This window comes from Pagrus major, chromosome 17 (assembly GCF_040436345.1).
Source record: "Pagrus major chromosome 17, Pma_NU_1.0".
In the NCBI taxonomy this organism is placed as follows: Eukaryota; Metazoa; Chordata; class Actinopteri; order Spariformes; family Sparidae; genus Pagrus; species Pagrus major.
Genome location: NC_133231.1, coordinates 31595622 through 31608209, shown reverse-complemented (window position 1 = coordinate 31608209; position 12588 = coordinate 31595622). Strand labels below are relative to the sequence as shown.

The window sequence follows — 12588 nt, the reverse complement described above, 5'->3', positions numbered from 1 at the left end:
TAGTGTGGGAGGGTAGAAGATGCATGTCACATGACATGACAAGTCATGTGACCAGGAAGAGATAAATCTCAGCAGGTAGTGGCAGAGGGCCCTTTTCTTTGTTCTGGTGAGGCGGTTGGGCAGCTCGCTCACGTAGCGAGAGATAGCCGGACTTCACAATTCCCGTGCCTCAGGGCTAAGAACGACCTCACGGTAATATATGAATTGTTTCAGGTGTTTTTTTATGCAAGTACATGTAGTGTGCTGTGTTGGATGTTTTTAATTTGTGTGGAAGCAATATCATGACTCGAAAGTTTATACTTACTGTTTATATTTGTGTGTCTTCCAGTCGAGGGATGACATGACCATGACAGAGCGACTGTGGCTAAAGGTCCGGTAATTAATGTATTAAGTTATGTCTGTATTTTAATGTATGCCCAAGCCATGATATTTATAATGTCCTCTCCTTAGAGAGTCTCACACACTGGGACCTGCCCTCTGCCCAAGCAGAAAATTGCCACGTGAACCAGGGTGTATGAACTCATACCTGGCAAAGTAGGCTTATATTTTATTACCAGTCTTTAGTGTTTTTAACTAAGTATGGTGCCTTGAATGTGTACTAATAGATGTTGTGTCTTCCTTTCAAGGACCAGCCCAGCCACTGTTTTCTATGATTAGATTTTTCTTTTGTGTGTTCATTTATTGGTTTAGTTCCTGAATATGTGATCTCATAAGCATAGGTTTGAGGCCATTTATTTTTATGGTTTACGAAATGTGTATTCTCTTGGATGGTGATTTGAGAGTTTGATTTTCTGTCTCCCCTCTTTGTCTGCAGCTTGAGTGTCCAAGGCCGGGTCTGCACCGACACACTGCTCCTGTCTGTGGTGGGACTGCACAGGGTGACACATTGTAGTGGTGTGTATATATATTGCCTAGTGACATTGCATGATATCTTTAAAGTAATTAGATGTAGAGTTTGTAGTGCATGTTTGCGGTGCTAACTTGCTGTCCCCTCTTTCTGTCTTCCACAGCTTCATCTTTCAGCTGGTGAGCACAGCAGACCCGACCTTCTGAGCATAAGGAGACGTTAGTTTGTCGCCATCCACATTTTGTTTGTTATTTTGCCTCACTCCTATACCATATTGCGCCCTCAACATAGATTGATCTGATTGTAATAAAAAGAGATTATTTTTCATACAGTACTGGCTTCTTGTAAGTTGTTCCTGTTCTGGGGAAGTATGGGCCACACAACACAAAGAGAAATCTATTGCTAATCAAGGGTTCCTCCTGTCCTTTAATAGGAGGTGGCGTTGTTGACATGTTTAAGTGACTCCCAGTGCCAGGCACTACAGTAGATTGTCAGAGTTTCTCAGTCAAGTGAATCTCTTTGGGTTTTTGAACAAAACAACACTCGTAAAGACGTCTCCATGGACAAAAGACATTTGAACTCATCAAAGCAAATGTTGACACATGAATACATTACAGCCTGACTGTGATGAAAGTATGAAAGCAGTTTGAACTCACCTGTGTGGATGTTTCAGGCAGAGAAGCAGATGTGAGTGTGGGAGCAGTGGTGACAGAGGCAGCTTTATCAGAGTGACTGGGAAGTCCAGTTTTTCCAGCCCAGCCTGAAGTCAACCACAACCCAACAGACAAACATTGAAGCTGCACAAACTGCCATCTGCTGCCGGTATCAGACCTCAGGCTGATACTGACTTTTGTTTTTTAAGTTACTTTTGTGAATTATGATTCAACTTCAAACACCTGGAGTGTCATCAGGTTCTGATCCGGGGACGTTTACCGACGGGAGGAGAGCTCAGAGATTACGCTTTGAACTTGTGGAATTAAAACGTGGATTTATCTTCACTCCTGTTGATCAACCTGACTTGTCCTCTGTGGTTGTTTTTTGCCTCTGTGTGGTTGTTTTGTGTCTCTGTGTGGTTGTTTCGTGTCTCTGTGTGGTTATTTTGTGTCTCTGTGGTTGTTTTGTGTCTCTGTGGTTGTTTTGTGTCTCTCTGTGTGGTTGTTTTGTGTCTCTGTGGTTGTTTTGTCTCTCTGTGTGGTTGTTTTGTGTCTCTGTGGTTGTTTTGTGTCTCTGTGTGGTTGTATTGTGTCTCTGCATGGTTGTATTGTGTCTCTGTGTGGTTGTATTGTGTCTCTGTGTGGTTGTATTGTGCCTCTGTGTGGTTGTTTTGTGTCTCTGTGTGGTTGTTTTTTGTCTGTGTGGTTGTTTTTTGCCTCTGTGTGGTTGTTTTGTGTCTGTGTGATTGTTTTGTGTCTCTGTGGTTGTTTTGTGTCTCTGCGTGGTTGTATTGTGTCTCTGCGTGGTTGTTTTGTGTCTCTGCGTGGTTGTTTTGTGTCTCTGTGTGGTTGTTTTGTGTCTCCTGTGGTTGTTTTGTGTCTCTGTGTGGCTGTTCTGTGTCTCTGTGGTTGTTCTGTTTCTCTGTGGTTGTTTTGTGTCTCTGCGTGGTTGTTCTTTGTCTCTGTGGTTGTTTTGTGTCTCTGTGGTTGTTTTGTGTCTCTGTGTGGTTGTTTTTTGTCTCTGTGGTTGTTTTGTGTCTCTGTGTGGCTGTTCTGTGTCTCTGTGGTTGTTCTTTGTCTCTGTGGTTGTTTTGTGTCTCTGTGGTTGTTTTGTGTCTCCTGTGGTTGTTCTGTGTCTCTATGGTTGTTTTGTGTGTCTCCTGTGGTTGTTCTGTGTCTCTGTGGTTGTTCTGTGTCTCTGTGGTTGTTTTGTGTCTCCTGTGGTTGTTTTGTGTCTCTGTGGTTGTTTTGTGTCTCTGTGACTGCAGCAGTGATCCGGAGGTGACCTCCACTGTCGGGTCCTTCTGTTCTGTAATGTTGACTGCTGACTGGAGCTGGAGGGGAAATGGACTTTACTTCATGAACGGAACGTTACAGAGAGGAGACAGAGAACCAGAACCAGAACCAGAACCAGAGTCTCTGCTGAGTGCTGACTTCACTCAGAGGGGTGTTCGCTGACCTTATCTTACAGCTAATGTACAGTAATCTGGCTGTTTGGGACAAATAAACATAAATGATCCTGCCATCAAACTCACTTCTCTGACTGTGAACACACCATTAAACCTCCACTGCTGATTAAACTCTCTCTCTGTGACTCAGTCGAGCTGTGTTACAGTTTTCTTCTCGTTATGTTTGGTCTCGTTCTCAGACTTCCTTCCTCTCTGACTCTCTCCTGAAGTTACAGCAACAGACGACCAGATGAAACTCACCGTCACCTCAAGGACATTGGACGATTTCTCTGCTTTGAACTTTGTTGGAAACATTTGTAATGATGTGAGAACACAACTCAACAACATGTGGAACAAAGGTCCTGTCGTTTTTGACATTTAAAAAAATAATTCTTACAGAATATATTGAGGTATCTGTGCAGAGTCGGCCCGAGGCATGAGCGAACTAAGCGGCTGCTTGGGGCCCCCTGGCCACCAGGGAGCCCCCAATCGAGAAAAAAAAATTCAATTTTTTTTTTAAATTTATTTTTTACTTGTGTAGCCAGGTGAACAAGAGACCAAGACTGTTTTCAGACTGTTAAGACAGTGCTTTATTATTCTGTAGGGAATTATTACTGTGTTAGCAGTTTATTTTTGTTTAGGTGGCACTGTCACTTTAAGAGCGGCGCAGCGGTAGGTTGCGCGAGATCGCGGGAGATCACGGGAAATCACGGCGTTCCCGGAAGTAGCAGTAGCGGGAGTCAAAGACGAGCTGTGTCCAAATTCAGGGGCTGCATCCTTCGAAGGCCAATTATGTCACAACACTGCGCGAAGGCTGTCCCAATTCGAAGGCTCCTTCAAATGCGGGGACAGCCTTCCATTGCGAAACACCCCCACCCCAAAACACGCTGTTCCGACTTTCAAGTTTGAATTACTTCCCAATAGGGTCAGGGTTTCCCCAATAGCCTTTTCGGAATAGCGGGGTCTTTAGGAAAAATGGGAAACCCCGCCATTACGAAGAATGGAAGTCTATTTTCGGAACAGCAGGGTTTTGGAAAGGCGGGGTGTAACCTTCAAATGCAGCCTTCTTCTCCCTCTTGTCGGAGGACGCACCGCTACTGTCCTTCACGGCCTCCCATATCCCAAGATCGTTTGTGCGCCGCTCCTCAGTCCCAAAAAAGAAGAGGGAAAGCAAGAAAAATGGGGACATCAAGTGGCGCAGACTTGACATTTAAATGTAAGTATTGGGTTTATACTCGGTTTTTACTCATTTGAACATCCAACCACATATGTTAAACTTCAGCGGACTTTCAGTTAAAACACGTGACGCTGGTAATGCATTAGCATACGGCATAAATTAGCATTATGCTGTTGGCAGTAAAGCCTTAAAAGCCTTCACTTTCAAAATGTTAGACGTTCAGAAAACCATAAAATCCATTCAGTCAGCTCTCTTTCGCAGGCTTGGGTGGCAGCTATCGTGACATAAGGGTAAGGGGCGGGAACACCTGGTGACGCAACCAGGAAATACTCCGAAGGCAGAGGGCAAAGCTTTAGGAAGAACTTTGTCAGATATTGGGAACACCGGGTGCGGCCACACTGGTTCGGACACAGACTTGAAAGCTGTTTCAATAAAGATTGCTCTATCACTCCACCAGCCTCGCCTCCGCAGATTCTTTTATCACCAAACTACACACCGACACCTTTGATGAAGAAATCCCAGAAACAACAATATCTTTAAGGTTAACAACAACAACAACAATGGGAAAGGATGCTAATATTTTTGACATTTATTGAGAAATGTTTGATTCTGACACGTTACATTGGACTGTGATACAGTATGTATGAATCATATTTGTTGTAACAGAATATTTTGAATTGATTTTATTTTCTGTTGAGCGTTGCCATCTCTTCTGTACTGTATGATTAATCATCGATTTAAATCGATAGATTTCTTGTACAGGTAAACATTCCCGCTGATGTATCTCTCCTCCTGCTCGTCCTTCCTGTCTGCCTCAGTGGTCAGATATGAGTTTTCCATGTATCTGTCCGTCGGGTTGTTTCCCACCAGGCTCCACAGTCCCTCGTCCTCCATCAGCTGCAGCTCTCTGTCCAGATCCTTCTTGTATCTTTCTTCTCTTGCTCCTGGGTATAGACCTTTTGCTATACAGATGAAACCTCCTGCAACAACACAAAATATTCAGCTGTACTGACACAAAACAACTACAAAGAAACACAACAACTACAAGATACAAAACAAGATGCAAATAAACCACAAAGAACTACAAAACAAACACAAAGAGACACAAGACTACTACAAACTGATACAAAACATCAGAAAAACCACAAACAGAAGAATACTACAGAGACACAAGACAAGATACAAAATGAGACCCAAAACAACTACAAAGACAACGCAACAATAATGAGACATAAAGCAACTACAAAGAGACACACAACAACAATAGAGATACAAAAGACAGTCAGAGTTACAGTACCGGCTGAATGTGAAGACGCATAAGCTGTGCAGACTCATGCTAACAGGTGATAGCTGGTTACCTGGTTTGGTGGCGTGGCAGAGCTCCCTGACAACACTGACGGGTGCATAACCGGGACACAGAACACTGACGAGGATCACCACATCAAACATACCTGAAACCATCAACAGAAGAGGAAGAAGAACCAGGTTCACTTTCCAGAAGTCTTCCTGTTTCATATTTTACTGTTTCAAACCGGGCTCACCCTGTGGGTTCACCATCTGCAGGGACAGGCACCGGGCTCGTGTGCAGCGGGCTGTTGTTGGACTGTGCTAGTCATGGATTGGCCATAACGGCATCATGTTTGAGCATAAGATGGTTCATAAGAGTACTACACCACCTTTGGCCAAAGGTCAATAATGGACTTTGTCATATCATCAGATCTGCGGCTGTATGTCCCGGACACTCGGGTGAAGAGAGGAGCAGAGCTGTCAGCTGATCACCAGCTGGAGTTGAGTTGGATCAGATGGACACACCTGGTAAACCCAAACAAGTAATGAGGGTGAACTGGGACGGGCTGAGTCCATCATGTCTCCAACTCCCAGCTCCGGAAGATTTTCTCACACATCCTTTCTCACGAAGGTTGGAGACATGAATCTGAGTAGGCTATGTTCAAAGCCTCCATTGTAGAGGCGGCTGTTAGGAGCTGTGGTCAGGAGGTTATTGTTACCTGTCGTGGCGGAAACCTAAGGACCTGCCGGTGGACTGGTACCGCGAGGCCGAAAGGAAAGAACACTTTGAGGAGCTTCTGAACTCTACCAACACATCGAGGCAGAGTCTGAAGACTCGGGGGAAGACGTGACCACATCCATGACAGAGAGAGAGGGTCTAGAGAAAAACCACACCCTAACAAATAGTATGAACATTTCAGAAAAGCTGACGACCATAGCCATTTTTTAAATAAATATGACCTGTAGGCCCTGGTTTTTGGAAGCTCCATGCAATGTTGAACTGCGGCCCAGAACGGCTCATCTAAAAAAGACTATGTATGCCATGCTTGACTCAAGTGGCTCCCGTGCTGGGCTTAGCATGGAGCTTGCTAAGCCTCAGCCCCGGCCACCCAGCTCTCAGCCCAAGCCTCAGCCTTCATCCAAACCTGCTACAAACACACCTGCGCTCCTTTCTGTAAGGCTAAGTTTTGTCATCGTCCAGCAAGCACCTGCACCAGCCTGCTAACCCCAAACCAGAGACAGGTCCTGGGCTGGCTAGTCTCCAGCCTGGTACACCTCCGACAGTCCCCAGTAGTCTCCTGTCGGCCATCATCCCTCTAGCTCCTGGGTCGGCCGACACCCGTCTTGTCTAGAGCATCATCCTGGGTTGGCCAATGAACCTCCTGCTTCTGAGCTGGCCGACATCTCATCTGTTTCTGGGTTGGTCAATGCTACTCTTGACCCTGAGCCTCTTCCTGGGTCGGCCGACACCCCTCCAAGTCCTGGGTAGGCGATGCCCCCTCATGCTGACCTAAAGTCAGAGCTCCAGCTGCCCTACTTATACCCTGCCTCATGGCCCAGTCCTGCTCCTGATTCTGAGCCTCTTTGCATTCATTGTAGTTATTTACTGAATAAAACCCTCATTTTTAATGATCAGCTGGGAGGGAATCAGTGTGTTTGCATGTGTGTGTGTGTGTGTGTGTGTGTGTGTGTGTCAGTCTCTGCAGGCAGCCGTTGTGTTCCCAGTAAGGCCAGTCTGAGGTCCTGGTAGAGGCCGGTCTTAACAGCTTGGTCCAGCATGCCTTTACTGCCTTCCACTCCCACAAAGTGCCTGAAGCCCAGTTGAAACATCTGAACACCAGAGGGAGACAAACAGCACCAACAGTGAGTCTGAACCTGTAGAAAGCAGCCCAGGTGATGTCACAGGGAGTGTCATTGAAAAGTAAGGCAAGGCAAGTTCATTTATATCGCACAAATCAGACACAAGGCAACTCAAAGTGTTTTACAGGGGCATAAATATTACATTAAAAGAAATTAAAAATTGCATTTGAAATACATTAAAACAAAACATTAAAACAAGTTAAGAAATAGGAAAGTAGGCTAATATAGAATAGGTTTAAAAGAGACAAGAATAGAAAATAAAAGTCACAGTGCAGTTCAAAGCCTTAAAATTGCTTCAGTGAAAAGCAGAAAGGTCTTCAGTCTTGATTCAACAGAGGTGAGAGCTGGAGCAGACCTGCAGTTTTCTGGGAGTTTGTTCCATAATAACTGAACGCTGCTTCTCCGGGTTTAGTTTTGACTCTAGGGACTGAAAGCAGACCTGTACCTGACCACCTCAGAGGTCTGGATGGATCAGAAACCATTCAGTGCTTTATAAACCAACAACAGGATTTTGACATTTATTCTTTGACTGACAGGAAGCCAGTGTAAAGATCTGAGAACTGGAGTGATGTGATCTACTTTTTTGGTTCTTGTTAGGACTCGAGCAGCAGCGTTCTGGATCAGCTGCAGCTGTCTGATGGACTTTTTAGAGAGTCCTGTAAAGACACCGTTACAGTAGTCGAGTCTGCTGAAGATAAATGCATGGACAAGTTTTTCCAAATCCTGCAGAGACATAAGTCCTTTTATCCTGGATATATTTTTAAGATGATAGTAGGCCGACTTTGTAATTGACTTACTGTGGCTGCTGCAGTTCAGGTCTGAGTCCATGATTACACCGAGGTTTCTGGCTTGGTTTGTAGTTTTCAACATTACAGATTGAAGCTGAGCAGAGACTGTGAGTCGTTCTTCCTTGGCTCCAAAAACAATTATTTCAGTCTTATCTTTGTTCAATTGAAGAAAACTCTGACTCATCCAATCATTGATTTGTTCAACGCATCCACTCAGCGTTTAGAAGTAGAAAGCATTTATTCCTTCATAACTGCACAAGGATTCTGAATAAGCATTCCTGAACCATAATGACCTTATTATGATTGTTCTTTGTGAACCTGAGTGGAAACGTGCATCTTCAGTAAAACTTTGAATTGAGGAAACGGAAAGTCACTTTTTTGTATTTCATTTTAAAGGAATTGACAAATGTTTGAAATAAAATAATTGCATTTACTTTTCACATGTAGAATAAAGTCTTTATGTTTTTAAATTTGGAGTGAATCATGAAGGTTTAATACATGTGTGACTGCGTTAAACCTTCAAAATAATATTATTAAATGGTTCATTTGGTCGAAGTAATGCTTGTTCAGCACTGGATTTCATCCCTGAAGACGTACTTAAGGAAAACATTTAGTGAATGAAGACGTGTTATATCTCAAAACTGAGCCCAACATGAAAACATGCCGTCACACCTGCAGTCTGCTCTGAAATGGACTTTTGTTTCTCACCAGTTTAGCAACCAGTCCAGTGCCACAGCCGACGTCCAGAACCTGAACCTCCTCACGCCTCCCGCAGAAGTTGGCGTTCAGGAAATCTACAGCCAGATGTGCTGGTCTGTAGTTTATCATCATCATATCCTGTTAATGGTACATGTGTTAGTTCTCATCAACCAGTGACCGATGACACACACACAACACCGTGACTCAGAGCAGTAACAGTTAAAGCTGATCAGCTGAAGATAAATGTGAAACTTCTGTGATAACTGACGAACTGTTCCTGATCATCAGAACACAAACGTTTCCACAGACGTGGAGGACGATGAGTTTCTGTCACTGACCTGTTCGTACGTCTGAGCCCAGCGGTCGTAGAACTTTGTGGTCTCCTTGGAATCGGCGTAATCACAGGACCGAATGGACCTCTTTATATCGTCCACAGTTCTGCTGCAGTCAGCCATGATGACGAGACGACTTCAAACCTGCTGCAGGGAAGAAACTGAACGTGTTGTCAAGACGACAGATACTGTGAATCCTAACTGTCAAACCTGATCTCAGTCATCATGTTACAAGTGTAAATATTCTGAACCTGCATCTTGAGATCAGATCTGAGACGATTCTGATCTGTAGATTTCTGTAGTGTGGGAGGGTAGAAGATGCATGTCACATGACATGACAAGTCATGTGACCAGGAAGAGATAAATCTCAGCAGGTAGTGGCAGAGGGCCCTTTTCTTTGTTCTGGTGAGGCGGTTGGGCAGCTCGCTCACGTAGCGAGAGATAGCCGGACTTCACAATTCCCGTGCCTCAGGGCTAAGAACGACCTCACGGTAATATATGAATTGTTTCGGGTGTTTTTTTATGCAAGTACATGTAGTGTGCTGTGTTGGATGTTTTTAATTTGTGTGGAAGCAATATCATGACTCGAAAGTTTATACTTACTGTTTATATTTGTGTGTCTTCCAGTCGAGGGATGACATGACCATGACAGAGCGACTGTGGCTAAAGGTCCGGTAATTAATGTATTAAGTTATGTCTGTATTTTAATGTATGCCCAAGCCATGATATTTATAATGTCCTCTCCTTAGAGAGTCTCACACACTGGGACCTGCCCTCTGCCCAAGCAGAAAATTGCCACGTGAACCAGGGTGTATGAACTCATACCTGGCAAAGTAGGCTTATATTTTATTACCAGTCTTTAGTGTTTTTAACTAAGTATGGTGCCTTGAATGTGTACTAATAGATGTTGTGTCTTCCTTTCAAGGACCAGCCCAGCCACTGTTTTCTATGATTAGATTTTTCTTTTGTGTGTTCATTTATTGGTTTAGTTCCTGAATATGTGATCTCATAAGCATAGGTTTGAGGCCATTTATTTTTATGGTTTACGAAATGTGTATTCTCTTGGATGGTGATTTGAGAGTTTGATTTTCTGTCTCCCCTCTTTGTCTGCAGCTTGAGTGTCCAAGGCCGGGTCTGCACCGACACACTGCTCCTGTCTGTGGTGGGACTGCACAGGGTGACACATTGTAGTGGTGTGTATATATATTGCCTAGTGACATTGCATGATATCTTTAAAGTAATTAGATGTAGAGTTTGTAGTGCATGTTTGCGGTGCTAGACTTGCTGTCCCCTCTTTCTGTCTTCCACAGCTTCATCTTTCAGCTGGTGAGCACAGCAGACCCGACCTTCTGAGCATAAGGAGACGTTAGTTTGTCGCCATCCACATTTTGTTTGTTATTTTGCCTCACTCCTATACCATATTGCGCCCTCAACATAGATTGATCTGATTGTAATAAAAAGAGATTATTTTTCATACAGTACTGGCTTCTTGTAAGTTGTTCCTGTTCTGGGGAAGTATGGGCCACACAACACAAAGAGAAATCTATTGCTAATCAAGGGTTCCTCCTGTCCTTTAATAGGAGGTGGCGTTGTTGACATGTTTAAGTGACTCCCAGTGCCAGGCACTACAGTAGATTGTCAGAGTTTCTCAGTCAAGTGAATCTCTTTGGGTTTTTGAACAAAACAACACTCGTAAAGACGTCTCCATGGACAAAAGACATTTGAACTCATCAAAGCAAATGTTGACACATGAATACATTACAGCCTGACTGTGATGAAAGTATGAAAGCAGTTTGAACTCACCTGTGTGGATGTTTCAGGCAGAGAAGCAGATGTGAGTGTGGGAGCAGTGGTGACAGAGGCAGCTTTATCAGAGTGACTGGGAAGTCCAGTTTTTCCAGCCCAGCCTGAAGTCAACCACAACCCAACAGACAAACATTGAAGCTGCACAAACTGCCATCTGCTGCCGGTATCAGACCTCAGGCTGATACTGACTTTTGTTTTTTAAGTTACTTTTGTGAATTATGATTCAACTTCAAACACCTGGAGTGTCATCAGGTTCTGATCCGGGGACGTTTACCGACGGGAGGAGAGCTCAGAGATTACGCTTTGAACTTGTGGAATTAAAACGTGGATTTATCTTCACTCCTGTTGATCAACCTGACTTGTCCTCTGTGGTTGTTTTTTGCCTCTGTGTGGTTGTTTTGTGTCTCTGTGTGGTTGTTTCGTGTCTCTGTGTGGTTATTTTGTGTCTCTGTGGTTGTTTTGTGTCTCTGTGGTTGTTTTGTGTCTCTCTGTGTGGTTGTTTTGTGTCTCTGTGGTTGTTTTGTCTCTCTGTGTGGTTGTTTTGTGTCTCTGTGGTTGTTTTGTGTCTCTGTGTGGTTGTATTGTGTCTCTGCATGGTTGTATTGTGTCTCTGTGTGGTTGTATTGTGTCTCTGTGTGGTTGTATTGTGCCTCTGTGTGGTTGTTTTGTGTCTCTGTGTGGTTGTTTTTTGTCTCTGTGGTTGTTTTTTGCCTCTGTGTGGTTGTTTTGTGTCTGTGTGATTGTTTTGTGTCTCTGTGGTTGTTTTGTGTCTCTGCGTGGTTGTATTGTGTCTCTGCGTGGTTGTTTTGTGTCTCTGCGTGGTTGTTTTGTGTCTCTGTGTGGTTGTTTTGTGTCTCCTGTGGTTGTTTTGTGTCTCTGTGTGGCTGTTCTGTGTCTCTGTGGTTGTTCTGTTTCTCTGTGGTTGTTTTGTGTCTCTGCGTGGTTGTTCTTTGTCTCTGTGGTTGTTTTGTGTCTCTGTGGTTGTTTTGTGTCTCTGTGTGGTTGTTTTTTGTCTCTGTGGTTGTTTTGTGTCTCTGTGTGGCTGTTCTGTGTCTCTGTGGTTGTTCTTTGTCTCTGTGGTTGTTTTGTGTCTCTGTGGTTGTTTTGTGTCTCCTGTGGTTGTTCTGTGTCTCTATGGTTGTTTTGTGTGTCTCCTGTGGTTGTTCTGTGTCTCTGTGGTTGTTCTGTGTCTCTGTGGTTGTTTTGTGTCTCCTGTGGTTGTTTTGTGTCTCTGTGGTTGTTTTGTGTCTCTGTGACTGCAGCAGTGATCCGGAGGTGACCTCCACTGTCGGGTCCTTCTGTTCTGTAATGTTGACTGCTGACTGGAGCTGGAGGGGAAATGGACTTTACTTCATGAACGGAACGTTACAGAGAGGAGACAGAGAACCAGAACCAGAACCAGAACCAGAGTCTCTGCTGAGTGCTGACTTCACTCAGAGGGGTGTTCGCTGACCTTATCTTACAGCTAATGTACAGTAATCTGGCTGTTTGGGACAAATAAACATAAATGATCCTGCCATCAAACTCACTTCTCTGACTGTGAACACACCATTAAACCTCCACTGCTGATTAAACTCTCTCTCTGTGACTCAGTCGAGCTGTGTTACAGTTTTCTTCTCGTTATGTTTGGTCTCGTTCTCAGACTTCCTTCCTCTCTGACTCTCTCCTGAAGTTACAGCAACAGACGACCA

General features: G+C 44.2%; 1 protein-coding gene and 2 long non-coding RNA genes across 7 annotated transcripts; 2 read left to right on the top strand and 1 right to left on the bottom strand.

Annotated features, from left to right (window-relative positions):
* The first annotated feature begins 22 nt into the window (after positions 1-22).
* On the top strand, positions 23-1181 carry LOC141012516 (uncharacterized). Of its 2 annotated transcripts, XR_012180394.1 has the most exons (5): positions 23-192; positions 329-370; positions 451-534; positions 815-894; positions 1011-1181. It is a non-coding gene; the product is annotated as an uncharacterized lncRNA (long non-coding RNA). The 2 variants fall into 2 exon arrangements; XR_012180393.1 differs by having other exon boundaries at positions 329-534.
* A 3673-nt stretch (positions 1182-4854) lies between these two features.
* Positions 4855-9214, bottom strand: LOC141011539 (methyltransferase-like protein 27). Its single transcript, XM_073484703.1, has 5 exons — positions 9098-9214; positions 8769-8897; positions 7110-7242; positions 5484-5579; positions 4855-5105 (listed from the first exon to the last, which is right to left on the bottom strand). The coding sequence occupies exons 1-5, from the start codon at positions 9212-9214 to the stop codon at positions 4855-4857; spliced, it is 726 nt and encodes a 241-aa protein (XP_073340804.1).
* Positions 9215-9411: 197 nt separating this feature from the next.
* LOC141012448 (uncharacterized) lies at positions 9412-10572 on the top strand. 4 transcript variants are annotated; one of them, XR_012180382.1, is made up of 5 exons: positions 9412-9582; positions 9719-9760; positions 9841-9924; positions 10205-10284; positions 10402-10572. It is a non-coding gene; the product is annotated as an uncharacterized lncRNA (long non-coding RNA). The 4 variants fall into 4 exon arrangements; XR_012180380.1 differs by having other exon boundaries at positions 9719-9924; XR_012180381.1 differs by having other exon boundaries at positions 9412-9760.
* Positions 10573-12588: the final 2016 nt, after the last annotated feature.

What these genes read in the sequence shown, in the direction of transcription:
- LOC141011539 (XM_073484703.1), bottom strand. Translation starts at nt 9,214, where the DNA reads ATGGCTGACTGCAGCAGAACTGTGGACGATATAAAGAGGTCCATTCGG. An exon ending in CTGGACTGGTTGCTAAACTG is followed by an intron (nt 7,243 to 8,768) that starts GTGAGAAACAAA and finishes TCTGGTGTTCAG; the next exon opens with ATGTTTCAACTGGGCTTCAG. An exon ending in CTGCCACGCCACCAAACCAG is followed by an intron (nt 5,106 to 5,483) that starts GTAACCAGCTAT and finishes GTGTTGTTGCAG; the next exon opens with GAGGTTTCATCTGTATAGCA.